Genomic DNA, 13,941 nt, shown 5'->3' with positions numbered 1-13,941 from the left:
TTTTTTGTTTTAACCTCTAGGCAATACATTTGTATTATTTTTCGTTTCATGGCCATGCTGTGCCAACTGAAAAGCAGCTGGTCCAAGAAAAAAATTAAACATAAAAATCGTTATCTATGTTATGTCTCCTGCTAGTAATCATGGTAATATAGATCCTCTTATACAATGAAAGCTGTTATATATAAATTCCATGTTTTCATTGCTAATAATCAGTGATTCAGGAAGCCAGCAGCAGTTTTAACTCCACGTCAGAGTGACTTTCATATAAATAAATAATTGACATAGCTGTTTATTTTTGTTTCTACTGACCTTGTGTGAAAAAGTTGGAATAAATCCATGGAACATAAATTAAAACAGTGTGTCCCTGCATGGTCTAGTGGAAACAACAACTCTTTGTCCATTTGTGGCCGATGATGCAAACCAAAAATTGACAAACCAAAATTTCATCAGTAATACAAAAATGTATTTGTTATGGGGTGATTATCTACCATGCTTACTGACTTGTCAGCCTGGTATAGTCGAGAGCATATTCGAGATTGAACCAACAGTAAGCCAGTATCCTTAACCCTAAAATGTGCACCATAGACTAAATGAATGAAGCTTAAGCTTTGATCTGTTTTGTAAGCTGTTCCTGACAGTTTGTAGCTACCATATTCGAATTCTGTGGTAGAAATTAAATGAGAATGAAGAGACTAAATCATTGAAATAGTGAATGAAGAATGAAACAAACAAACAAACACAGAAGATCTTACCGAATCCGTTTGCAGGCCGGATTTGGTTCTTGGAGTTGATTTCAGATTCAGAGAGTTATGTTGAATAGTTTCAGTTAATTCAGAATTTGTTTGACTAATGCACATTAAATGGTTATGAAAACTAGTGTTCACAATATGCAGCATCACAATTGTTATGCTCTGTATTGTTGTGAACAAGACTAACCCTTGATTCAGTACACTCTCTGTCTGTTCATCATGTTTATACAACCTGTCACACTGATGGGGCCTTGTGCCATGTCAGACATGATTATTTGTATTTCCCTATCAGTGTTCAGCATTATGAATGAAAGTCAAGGAGTCCTTTTCAGGGTTTTAGATCAGTTCATTTTCTAGGACACTGACTGATTTTCATCCAGTAATTTTCAAATTTTCAAATTCAGTAATGATATAGAAGAATTGTCTATTAAAAAGTGATAAGATCATGAAAATGTCCTATTGCCATTTGTCCCCGGAAAAAAACACAGTGACCTTATTGTTACCACTTAAAGTGGGGTGGGTAGCCTTGTGGTTAAAGTGTCTGCTCCTCACACTGAAGACCTTGGTTCAATTCCCCCATTGGGTACAATGTCAGAAGTCTAGCTCTTGTGTTCCCAAGGCGTGATATTGCTGAAATATTGCTAAAAGTGGCGTAAAATCATTCTTACTCATCAAAAGTTAAAGATTCATGTGGGCACTGGATTCAAATCTCGAGAACCCTGAATTTTGAACTCTGCGTACAAAAAATGTAAAATGTGACAAAGAATGTGGTGAATGTGTGTATGTTTCTGTTTGTTTTTAGTTATGTTGGTTGTTTATGCATGTTGTGGGTGTTAAAGTTATATATCATTGCATACAACTATATGACTTGGCCTATATTCATGATATAGTTCCCTGTATATTTTGTCATGGGACCTTGGAATGAACACATCTTAAGTTTACCCTCGGCATGCTATGATAAAACTAAGTCTTTGAACATGTTGAAATGACATACGTGTACTTGTAGAATACAGATCGCTACTCTGGTGACACTTTCAGTCAAATAGCAGTTCATTATAATCATATATACTATGACCATGAGTGTAATAAACACAAGCCAACAGGAAAAATATATTTTTTTCATATCATAAAAAAACCCAATCTGTTGAAAGTATTTGATCATACAAAAAAACAAAGATATGATGTACAGTATACTTAAGATTCATATCATGTATGTATTATAATGATTATATATATCTGTATAGTATCATCATGATCATTGTAACAATGCTATTTGAAACTGTCTTTGTTGTCTTTGTTTTGGTGTCCAAGGTGAGTTGTGTCACACAGAACTAACAGTCGTGTTTTGTTTCAGACCTCAGGGATCAGCCAACCCAGCATCTATCATGCTCTTGTTGTTATTTTCCTCGAGTTTTTCGCCTGGGGTCTGGTCACCAGTCCTATCATCACAGTGAGTACAAGTTGAATATCCCGTGAAAATTCTAGGGAAGAATAGGTCTTCAGTAACCCATGCTTGTTGTAAGACGCGACTGATGGGATCAGGTTGTCAGGCTCGCTGACTTGGTTGATGCATATCATATATCCCATATGCGTAGATCGATGCTCATGATGTCAATCACTGGATTATCTGGTCCAGACTCGATATAGCTGGAATATTGCTAAGTGCAGCATTATAAAAAAGAAGAAACAAACAAAACAAGGGGAATAGAATATGTACAATGATGTACAATAACTGTATACAGTCGGAACCAAAAACATTTGAGTTTTCTCACCTCGTCCTGGCTCGTAGCATTATTGTCAGTAGAATTTAGTGTTATGTGGATAAATATTACCTGAGCTTACTAGATCGGACACAGTTTACTCGACTAGGGATTGGGACCATTGGCTAAAGTCACAGACTGTGTGATATATCCCAGATGTTTATTTTTTTCTGTTTAGCCATTATTATTCGACAACACTCACATCTTCTTGTAACCTAGGCAGTATCCTAATGACACAAGGGCGGTCGGGTAGCCAAGTGCATGTAGTGGTTGAAGCGTTCGCTCGTCACGCCGAAGACCCAGGTTTGATTCCCTACATGGGTACAATGTGTGAAGCCCATTTGTGGTGTCCCTCGCCGTGATATTTCTAAAAGCGGCGTTAAACTCCTGATGACACAGATAAAGAAAAGTGTTACTGTTTTGTCGCTACTGACAGCCATCACAATGCAACATGATGCAATGAAGACGATGAATAAGACAGGAGGGGTAGACTGAGAATAGAGCTTGAGAGCTGTGCAGCGTGGTACATGTTCCCATTGAAAATAATTCATTGTATTTCTTCACCAGGCTGTACTCAAACCACATGGGTTATCTTGACATTTTATTGTGCGTTTCCATGAAAGCATTCCAAACTTAAAATCAATCCAAGGTTGAATGTATTATTAGAAATCTTCCTGAGACTGTTCAATATTTCTTCAGCATAGATCTTGGGATGCATTTGTCCTGATGAAGAAATACATGATAGTTTCTTTCGTCTTGTTCCCTAAAACATTAAACAGAATTAAAGAATTTGTTGTAGACTGGTGATATATGCTCAGTGTTCATGAAAATTGGTTTTACTGGAACTTATCTGGAAGCTTGCGATTTCTGAAAACTGGAAATTTTTTCAGACCGAACATGTTGACATATGTCAGATAATGTTTGACTCCTGTAAAATAAGTTAATTACTGTAAATGTACAGCTTTCATTCCTTTTATACTGATGCTCTGCTTATGGTAATTATTTATGTTCTCCTAGGTTCTGAATGAGACGTTCCCCAACCACACCTTCCTCATGAATGGACTCATCCAGGGAGTGAAGGTCAGTCTAGGTCACAGGGTCACCTTCATGACTCCAGATTGCATGGTTGACCAGAGGTGTAGGGGTCATGGGGGCTGAATTAGAACATAAACATACTGTGTTTTCAATGTAGAGCTTGGTTACCTGCAGATTTAACTGCGCAAAATTGAATTTGCAACCAAATGCACAGCATGAGGTTTCAAATGTTAACTTTACCATTGTTATTACTCCGCACTTTGTAACCTATAATCGTACATATCGTTATTTCAAAATATCCACCAACAGTGATTGAGAAAGAAGTAATTGTATGAATGTAGCTTCGATGGTGATGTATGAATTGTTTGATAGGCATTACTTAGAAGTTGACAGATGACAAAGTAGACATAATTTACGGATAACTACTTCTTTAAATTCTGTAAAGGCAATGTAATGTTATAGATCCTTATACCGTTGTCAAGCAAGACAACGACAACTAGACAGTCCTGCTTGACAACGGTATAAGGTTCTATACCGAAATGTCACCTTTACAGTAATTAAAGAAGTCGTTATCCGTAAATTGTGTTGATTTTGTGAAGGTGATGTAGCTGTCAAATCTGCTGTTTTAATCACAGGTGGTTCTGGGGTAGAATAGGTCTTCAGTAACCCATGCTTGCCGTAAAAGGTGACTATGCTTGTGGTAAAAGGCGACTAACAGGATTGGGTGGTCAGGCTCGCTGACTTGGTTGATGCATGTCATCAATCCCAATTGCGTGGATCGATGCTCATGATATTAATCACTGGATTGTCTGGTCCAGACTCGATTATTTACAGACCGCCGTCATATAGCTGGAATATTGCTGAGTGCCGCGTTAAACAACAAACCAACCAACCAATCAAGGATCTTAAATGGAAGGAATCTACCTTGTACAATAGCTTGGGTGCTATTGTGCAATGTCACACAATGTCACACAATGTCTCAAAACTGTTTCACAACAATAAACTTTCTTCATATTAATCAAGATAATTCCAATTAATTCTCGGTTCTACTCTTTGTTAAGTATCTGTTCAAAATGAAAGCAGACTTGTGATACTTCTATGAATGACATTCCACACTTGACAGTCTGCTCTGAATATTCTGCTGTAATCTTTGTTGTCTCTTGGGGATTAGATCTGCTAGTTTATGTCTATGCACATTCATTATGCATGCACACAATGAGCTCTGAGTGTTCAGTGTTGTTGTGTGTGACATGTCATCTGTTGCACATGCTGTCACCAGTGTCAATGTGCGTTACAGAATATGAAAGTGTATGATAATATCATGTGGCTGAACCAGCTGGTGGTTTGGATACAAACAATGAATTTGATGAAACTGTTAGGGAAAAGGCAACTATGACACAATTTCATACCAATCAGAAATATTTGATGATAATCCAGAGAGCTTTTCAGGCAGCTTTTGAAAATAGTGATGTAACTGTAATACTGCTATATACAGCTTAAAAAAACAATGGTCACTGTCACTTCTTGCCTGAGCTTAAGAGACTAATCATTTTCAGACAGAATACGAATCAATTAGCTGTAATTAAAACTGACTCATGACTGCCATCAGTCATATGTCTGTCATGATTTAACTAAAACAGTTCAGTAATTTGCCTGATGACTTATCGCTTATTGAAATGATTCCCTCCAGGTTATAATTAACATGACCATGTTGTTGTTGTTGCAGGGGATGTTGTCGTTCCTGGCTGCACCCCTGATTGGTGCACTGTCTGATGTGTGGGGCAGGAAGCCCTTCCTGGTCTTCACCGTGGCCTTTACGTGTGCCCCCATACCTCTCATGAGAATCAGTCCCTGGTCAGTATGTCATTGTAGACTTTACGTGTGCCCCCATACCTCTCATGAGAATCAGTCCCTGGTCAGTATGTCATTGTAGACTTTACGTGTGCCCCCATACCTCTCATGAGAATCAGTCCTTGGTCAGTATATCACTGTAGACTTTACGTGTGCCCCCATACCTCTCAAGAGAATCAGTCCCTGGTCAGTATATCAACGTAGACTTTATGTGTGTCCCCATACCTCTCATGAGAATCAGTCCCTGGTCAGTATATCACTGTAGACTTTACGTGTGCCCCCATACCTCTCAAGAGAATCAGTCCTTGGTCAGTATATCACTGTAGACTTTACGTGTGCCCCCATACCTCTCAAGAGAATCAGTCCCTGGTCAGTATATCAACGTAGACTTTATGTGTGTCCCCATACCTCTCATGAGAATCAGTCCCTGGTCAGTATATCACTGTAGACTTTACGTGTGCCCCCATACCTCTCATGAGAATCAGTCCCTGGTCAGTATATCACTGTAGACTTTACGTGTGTCCCCCATACCTCTCATGAGAATCAGTCCCTGGTCAGTATATCACCGTAGACTTTATGTGTGTCCCCCATACCTCTCATGAGAATCAGTCCCTGGTCAGTATATCACCGTAGACTTTACGTGTGTCCCCCATACCTCTCATGAGAATCAGTCCCTGGTCAGTATATCACTGTAGACTTTATGTGTGTCCCCCATACCTCTCATGAGAATCAGTCCCTGGTCAGTATATCACCGTAGACTTTATGTGTGTCCCCCATACCTCTCATGAGAATCAGTCCCTGGTCAGTATATCACTGTAGACTTTATGTGTGTCCCCCATACCTCTCAAGAGAATCAGTCCCTGGTCAGTATATCACCGTAGACTTTATGTGTGTCCCCCCATACCTCTCAAGAGAATCAGTCCCTGGTCAGTATATCACTGTAGACTTTATGTGTGTCCCCCATACCTCTCAAGAGAATCAGTCCCTGGTCAGTATATCACTGTAGACTTTACGTGTGTCCCCCATACCTCTCATGAGAATCAGTCCCTGGTCAGTATATCACTGTAGACTTTACGTGTGTCCCCCATACCTCTCATGAGAATCAGTCCCTGGTCAGTATATCACCGTAGACTTTATGTGTGTCCCCCATACCTCTCATGAGAATCAGTCCCTGGTCAGTATATCACAGTAGACTTTATGTGTGTCCCCCATACCTCTCATGAGAATCAGTCCCTGGTCAGTATATCACCGTAGACTTTATGTGTGTCCCCCATACCTCTCAAGAGAATCAGTCCCTGGTCAGTATATCACTGTAGACTTTACGTGTGTCCCCCATACCTCTCATGAGAATCAGTCCCTGGTCAGTATATCACCGTAGACTTTATGTGTGTCCCCCATACCTCTCATGAGAATCAGTCCCTGGTCAGTATATCACAGTAGACTTTATGTGTGTCCCCCATACCTCTCAAGAGAATCAGTCCCTGGTCAGTATATCACTGTAGACTTTACGTGTGTCCCCCATACCTCTCATGAGAATCAGTCCCTGGTCAGTATATCACTGTAGACTTTATGTGTGCCCCCCATACCTCTCAAGAGAATCAGTCCCTGGTCAGTATATCACCGTAGACTTTATGTGTGCCCCCCATACCTCTCAAGAGAATCAGTCCCTGGTCAGTATATCACTGTAGACTTTATGTGTGCCCCCCATACCTCTCATGAGAATCAGTCTGTTGTCAGTACGTATGTACCACCATGTTGACATACCTTCACATTACCATGGTATTCACTGCATGTCTTGTGTGTTTCAGGTGGTATTTTGCCATGATATCTATATCTGGCGTGTGTGCGGTGACATTCAGCGTGGTATTTGCCTATGTGGCTGATGTCACCTCGGAGGAGGAGAGGAGTGCAGCCTATGGTTTGGTGAGTGCCTACTGTCAAACCCCACCTCAAAACAAGCACCTGCTGTTTCTTGCTTTATCTTTCCAGGGCCATTAACAAGCTGGAAGTCCACAGTATCCTGTGTTGGTAGTGTAAGCCCTACAACATGGGGATTGTGGTTACAGTGGGTGCCCTGGCTGTATGGAGGCCAACACACTCAGATTGCATTGCTGCATCTGCTTAAAACCTGGGGATGTGCTTTACCAAGTGGTTTAGCCAAGATGGTCATCACATTGGGCACAATGGGGTGTTGGGGTAGCACATTTGGTTGTCATGCTTAAAACCTGTTTCGATTCCCCATTTGGGTTCAATATGAGAAGCTCCCTTCTGGTGTCCCCACCATGATATTGCTGGAATATTGCTAAAAGCAACGTAAACTAAAGCCCACTCACTCACATTGGGCACAATGTGTGAACTCACTACTGGTGTCCCCTGCCATGATATTACTGGAATATTTCACTCACTCACTCACTCACTCACTCACTCACTCACTCACTCACTCACTCACTCACTCACTCACTCACTCACTCACTCACTCACTCACTCACTCACTCACTTCTAGTGCCTGCAGAAGTCCTGAGTCATTCATATGGAAACTGCCATGATAATACTACTGTGACTGCATATAGCTTAATGTGACAATATGATCTGTATCTTTTGACCTTATGTTAACATATATACAATAAACATTTGTGGCTCAAGACGAATATCCATGTGAGTTGTTAATCCGTGACTATCATTTCTCATGTTGTAAATTGATGACTGACATACTTTTAGTTTTGAAGTGTATTTGCAAATTTCCCAGAAAGGATGAACGCTTTGGCATTTAAAAAACACATTGATGTAATAAAGAAGTTGGAGCCTTGTTTTCAAATTTGTTTTTGAGAGTTTAACACTGAACATTGTATTTGTCAACGAACTGTATACACCTGAAACAATAAGAAAGGAATATGCTTGCAGAGTGGATCAGGAAACATAATAAACAATGTATTTCCATTTCCGTGAAGGTATCGGCAACATTTGCTGCCAGCTTGGTGACGAGCCCTGCTATCGGCGCCTACCTAGGCAGCATGTACAGTGATTCGCTGGTTATCTGGATAGCCTCCGCTGTGGCACTGTTGGACGTGCTGTTCATCATGGTGGCTGTGCCAGAGTCGCTGCCGGAGAAGCTCCGTCCAGCCAGCTGGGGGTCACAGATTTCCTGGGACAAGGCAGACCCATTCGGGGTAGGGATGTCATTGTGTTGGATGTGGACTGTGGACTGGGACTGTGGTCCTTTATTCTATAGGGATGTCATTGGTGCTTGTTGTTGCTAGGGGTGTAACCAGGGATCCGAAAATATTTTTGTATATAGTAAAAGCAGCAACTAAAATAACATGAATATATTATTCCTGATAAAATAACTATTTCAGATACAGTTTCTTCCGACCATTGCAATAAAATTCTTTGAAGTTGTATCATTGGGTACTTTTTGACTGAATCACCGGTAGATTGTTGCGAGAACGTGTGCACAGCTGATTGCTATTTCCGGGTTAGTTTACGAAAAAATACACACAGTAATCTTAATCTCTGCATATAAAACAATGCCTTGGAGAACAGGAAACACAAGTTAAAATCGTCATGTCTAGCAAAGTTTTATATCAAATTTTATATATTTATCGACCAAGTTTGTTATATCTATTCGTTCACCTGAATTCACGGAAGCCAGGGATAGATCCACTTCCAGCTTTATAGCGTACAACACTCGATAGATACATAGATCTATACATATTTCAACCTATCATGATGAAGGTCAGTGTGCTGGTGGTGCTTGATGTTGACCGAATTTTAAAATTTCCGGTTTGCATTATTTCAAATCAGACATTTTGCAGTCACAATTGGATAAGTCATAAGTCCGGCGCACAGACCGATTTCCTGATCTTTGGGTGTAACAATTCATCAGATGTTCGGAGCATTTTGATACCTAGTGCCACGATTTGATTATTGTATTGACAGGTTGTATGTAAGGGTGACATGTAAAATGGTATGAACATCAACTGTTAAATGTTACATACTTCTTTCTGATTGTATGTAAAGGGTTGCTTAATATGTTTTAGTTGGGCTATTATTGTTTACCTTTGATTCAAATGTTTCCTCGGTTTGTCAAGTGTGGTGTTTTCATGCATCTTACAGTAAAGGGGGTACATCAGTATTTCATTTTGTGGAAATATTCAGCCACAAAGTCATTGTAGTCATTTTGAATACATTGAATGCCTCGTTTCCATCTTTGGTATGGCTTCAGTGTCAAGACTACTATTGCCTTGTCTGTTTCAGTCTCTACGCAAAGTCGGACAGGACAATCTGATCATGCTGCTGTGTGTGACCGTCTTCTTGTCCTACCTCCCAGAGGCTGGAGAGTACTCATGCTTCTTTGTTTATCTTAGGAATGTAAGTCCCTCATTGCAAAAGTTGCACAATAGGTCAGTTTGTCATGGTAGTAGTTGCACAACATGTCAGTCCCTCATTGCAATAGTTGCACAATAGGTCAATTTGTCATTGTAGTAGTTGCACAACATGCCAGACCCTCATTGCAATAGTTGCACAATAGGTCAATTTGTCATTGTAGTAGTTGCACAACATGTCAGTCCCTCATTGCAATAGTTGCACAATAGGTCAATTTGTCATTGTAGTAGTTGCACAACATGCCAGACCCTCATTGCAATAGTTGCACAATAGGTCAATTTGTCATTGTAGTAGTTGCACAACAGGTCAGTCCCTCATTGCAATAGTTGCACAATAGGTCAATTTGTCATTGTAGTAGTTGCACAACATGTCAGTCCCTCATTGCAATAGTTGCACAATAGGTCAATTTGTCATTGTAGTAGTTGCACAACATGCCAGACCCTCATTGCAAAAGTTGCACAATAGGTCAATTTGTCATTGTAGTAGTTGCACAACATGTCAGTCCCTCATTGCAATAGTTGCACAATAGGTCAATTTGTCATTGTAGTAGTTGCACAACATGCCAGACCCTCATTGCAAAAGTTGCACAATAGGTCAATTTGTCATGGTAGTAGTTGCACAACATGTCAGTCCCTCATTGCAATAGTTGCACAATAGGTCAATTTGTCATTGTAGTAGTTGCACAACATGTCAGTCCCTCATTGCAATAGTTGCACAATAGGTCAATTTGTCATTGTAGTAGTTGCACAACATGCCAGACCCTCATTGCAATATTTGCACAATAGGTCAATTTGTCATTGTAGTAGTTGCACAACATGCCAGTCCCTCATTGCAATAGTTGCACAATAGGTCAATTTGTCATTGTAGTAGTTGCACAACATGTCAGTCCCTCATTGCAATAGTTGCACAATAGGTCAATTTGTCATTGTAGTAGTTGCACAACATGTCAGTCCCTCATTGCAATAGTTGCACAATAGGTCAATTTGTCATTGTAGTAGTTGCACAACATGTCAGTCCCTCATTGCAAAAGTTGCACAATAGGTCAATTTGTCATTGTAGTAGTTGCACAACATGTCAGTCCCTCATTGCAATAGTTGCACAATAGGTCAATTTGTCATTGTAGTAGATTCACAACATGTCAGTCCCTCATTGCAATATTTGCACAATAGGTCAATTTGTCATGGTAGTAGTTGCACAACATGTCAGTCCCTCATTGCAATAGTTGCACAATAGGTCAATTTGTCATTGTAGTAGTTGCACAACATGTCAGTCCCTCATTGCAATAGTTGCACAATAGGTCAATTTGTCATTGTAGTAGTTGCACAACATGCCAGACCCTCATTGCAATAGTTGCACAATAGGTCAATTTGTCATTGTAGTAGTTGCACAACATGCCAGTCCCTCATTGCAATAGTTGCACAATAGGTCAATTTGTCATTGTAGTAGTTGCACAACATGTCAGTCCCTCATTGCAATAGTTGCACAATAGGTCAATTTGTCATTGTAGTAGTTGCACAACATGTCAGTCCCTCATTGCAATAGTTGCACAATAGGTCAATTTGTCATTGTAGTAGTTGCACAACATGCCAGACCCTCATTGCAAAAGTTGCACAATAGGTCAATTTGTCATTGTAGTAGTTGCACAACATGTCAGTCCCTCATTGCAATAGTTGCACAATAGGTCAATTTGTCATTGTAGTAGTTGAACAACATGCCAGACCCTCATTGCAAAAGTTGCACAATAGGTCAATTTGTCATGGTAGTAGTTGCACAACATGTCAGTCCCTCATTGCAATAGTTGCACAATAGGTCAATTTGTCATTGTAGTAGATTCACAACATGTCAGTCCCTCATTGCAATAGTTGCACAATAGGTCAATTTGTCATGGTAGTAGTTGCACAACATGTCAGTCCCTCATTGCAATAGTTGCACAATAGGTCAATTTGTCATTGTAGTAGTTGCACAACATGTCAGTCCCTCATTGCAATAGTTGCACAATAGGTCAATTTGTCATTGTAGTAGATTCACAACATGCCAGTCCCTCATTGCAATAGTTGCACAATAGGTCAATTTGTCATTGTCTGGTCTCGATTATTTACAGACCAACTTTATGTAACTAAAATATTGCAGATGGTTCAACAACAAACAACAAAAGCTATAAATACGACATTATTTTAATAAACAAAACTTTAAGATTGAACGGCATTACAATGATTGTTTTCCAGATAATGGGCTTTTCTGTGGAGGAAACTGCCTCGTTTATAGCTGTGGTGGGCGTGTTGTCTGTTCTTGCACAGGTGAGTGGGAGACAGGTGGAGTTGACAAAGTGATACTTTGAATTTGTTTACTGAACGACAGTATTTCAAGTTTTTTTAAATGTGCAGTGAAGCCAGTGACAGTTCAGGAACCATCAAAGATATATTAATTTGTCCATAATTTGAGATAAGTAGAGTGCTTGGCTAGACCATAAAGACACTGCGAGGATGATAAAGTTTCGTTATGCCAAACAATAAAACGAGTAGCAAAGATTGGGTATTTACTATAATTGTTTAAATTCGATTTCAAGTCTATGCTGTTTATCAAAATGATTTTTATTGTGATTATTTTCCTTTCAGACTCTTATACTTGCTTTAATAATGAAATACCTAGGACCAAAGCAGGCTATTCTCTTTGGCCTAGTGTTTGAAGTAATCCAGTTAACATGTTATGGCTTTGGATCACAAACATGGTGAGTGTGACATTACTTTACACATTGTTTAACTATTAAACTGTTAGACTATACTTTCAACATGTTCATCCATGACAACAATGAATGTGCCACATATAATTTTGAACAACGATTTGCGTTACATATTATTTTATTAAAACATTGTTTAGAGCCAGATAAAATGGCATTGTATTATCTAGTGTACAGTCATGCCCCGCTTATACGGACTTCAGATATCCGGAAACCTCAGTTCCCGGACAATTTTCATTCAAAACGAAATAATTACTATATAAATTTACAGAATATATATACAGAAATTCAGTGTCCGGAACCGGATGGTCATTTTCATACACAAAACACTGAAATGCACACAAAATTGTCTCACTTACCTGGACAATACACTTCCGCTGGTGGTAATCCTTTGATTCGTGAGAAGTCAATTAACCAAGTGACACTGAGTTACGTTTGAGACGAGCTTGTTTATTGTACATGTAATCCCATTTGATAAATATGGCGTCTGTGGAGGTCATAGGTCAAAGTTGTGACTTCAAACTGTGAGTATGGCCTGTCAACCAGCGAAACGTTAGCGACACGCAGTTACAGCACGCGAAAAAAGTAAGAAGCTGGTTTCAGTTATATGGAAATTCGTTTATACGGACGAATTGTGAAATGATGCAAGTGTCCATATAAACGAGACACGACTGTATAGCTTGTGTATAGTTTCATTGTTTTCAAAAGGTGTTGATAATTGCTCAGCCATTGTATAGTCTGTCTTGATTATATGCATGTAGCCACAGTATTGTCATAAGGATGACTGAGGCATAAAACAAACACTCACTCCTAGTTCAGTAAATTCTACGCGTGAGGAATGTTTCCTAAGGGTTTTGTTTCAGAAACAGCATGGCCTTACGAAACCTAGGTGTTACATTGTGTGATAGATACCCCGATGATAATACTTGTGTTGCAGGATCATGTGGTGTGCCGGCGGCGTAGCGGCGATGTCCAGTATAACATACCCTGCCATTAGTTCCTTTGTCTCAGCTCATGCAAGTGCTGATCAGCAGGGTAAGAGTTATCTCCCTTTACAGTGACACTTGATCAGATTCACTCACACTTGGGACTGCCCCTGGCAGGCAATTTTGGGTAAAAAATCATTATCTTGTTCAAAATTGGATTTTTTTTTAAGTTATTATTTTCTTATATTTTGGTGTATTAGTTGAACATTGTTTTTTGAGATTGCATTCAATGTAATAATATGAAACTAAGCATTGAAACTTATTAATGCTAAGCAATATTGGTCCTGTTGTCAGTGAAATACAGGTTACTTCTGCAATGCCATGAAATTATTTATTAGTTATTACATGAATTGGTAAATTTATAGTTCCAATTTGGGAAGTTTTTATGACATTTGCTGCAGACTTAAGGGCCAACTATCAGCATCTGGGCAGGTCCAGAT

General features: G+C 39.6%; 1 protein-coding gene across 5 annotated transcripts in view; it reads left to right on the top strand.

Annotated features, from left to right (window-relative positions):
- The window catches only part of LOC139480506 (hippocampus abundant transcript 1 protein-like), a 52,451-nt gene that overhangs the window by 28,006 nt on the left and 10,504 nt on the right, over positions 1-13,941 (top strand). For 4 of the 5 annotated variants that reach the window (XM_071263597.1, XM_071263596.1, XM_071263598.1 and 1 more), the window contains 9 exons: positions 2,104-2,199; positions 3,527-3,589; positions 5,271-5,398; positions 7,204-7,318; positions 8,344-8,562; positions 9,650-9,763; positions 12,004-12,075; positions 12,394-12,506; positions 13,453-13,550. In XM_071263597.1, the coding sequence (XP_071119698.1) occupies positions 2,104-2,199; positions 3,527-3,589; positions 5,271-5,398; positions 7,204-7,318; positions 8,344-8,562; positions 9,650-9,763; positions 12,004-12,075; positions 12,394-12,506; positions 13,453-13,550 (1,018 nt within the window). The remainder of the gene's footprint in view (positions 1-2,103; positions 2,200-3,526; positions 3,590-5,270; positions 5,399-7,203; positions 7,319-8,343; positions 8,563-9,649; positions 9,764-12,003; positions 12,076-12,393; positions 12,507-13,452; positions 13,551-13,941) is intronic. The other variant, XM_071263600.1, reaches the window with a different exon arrangement.

This window comes from Haliotis cracherodii, unplaced genomic scaffold (assembly GCF_022045235.1).
Source record: "Haliotis cracherodii isolate W230 unplaced genomic scaffold, xgHalCrac1.p SCAF_4, whole genome shotgun sequence".
Lineage (NCBI taxonomy): Eukaryota > Metazoa > Mollusca > Gastropoda > Lepetellida > Haliotidae > Haliotis > Haliotis cracherodii.
The sequence above is the reverse complement of the archived record's forward strand: the minus strand, read 5'-3'. Positions and strand labels throughout refer to the sequence as shown.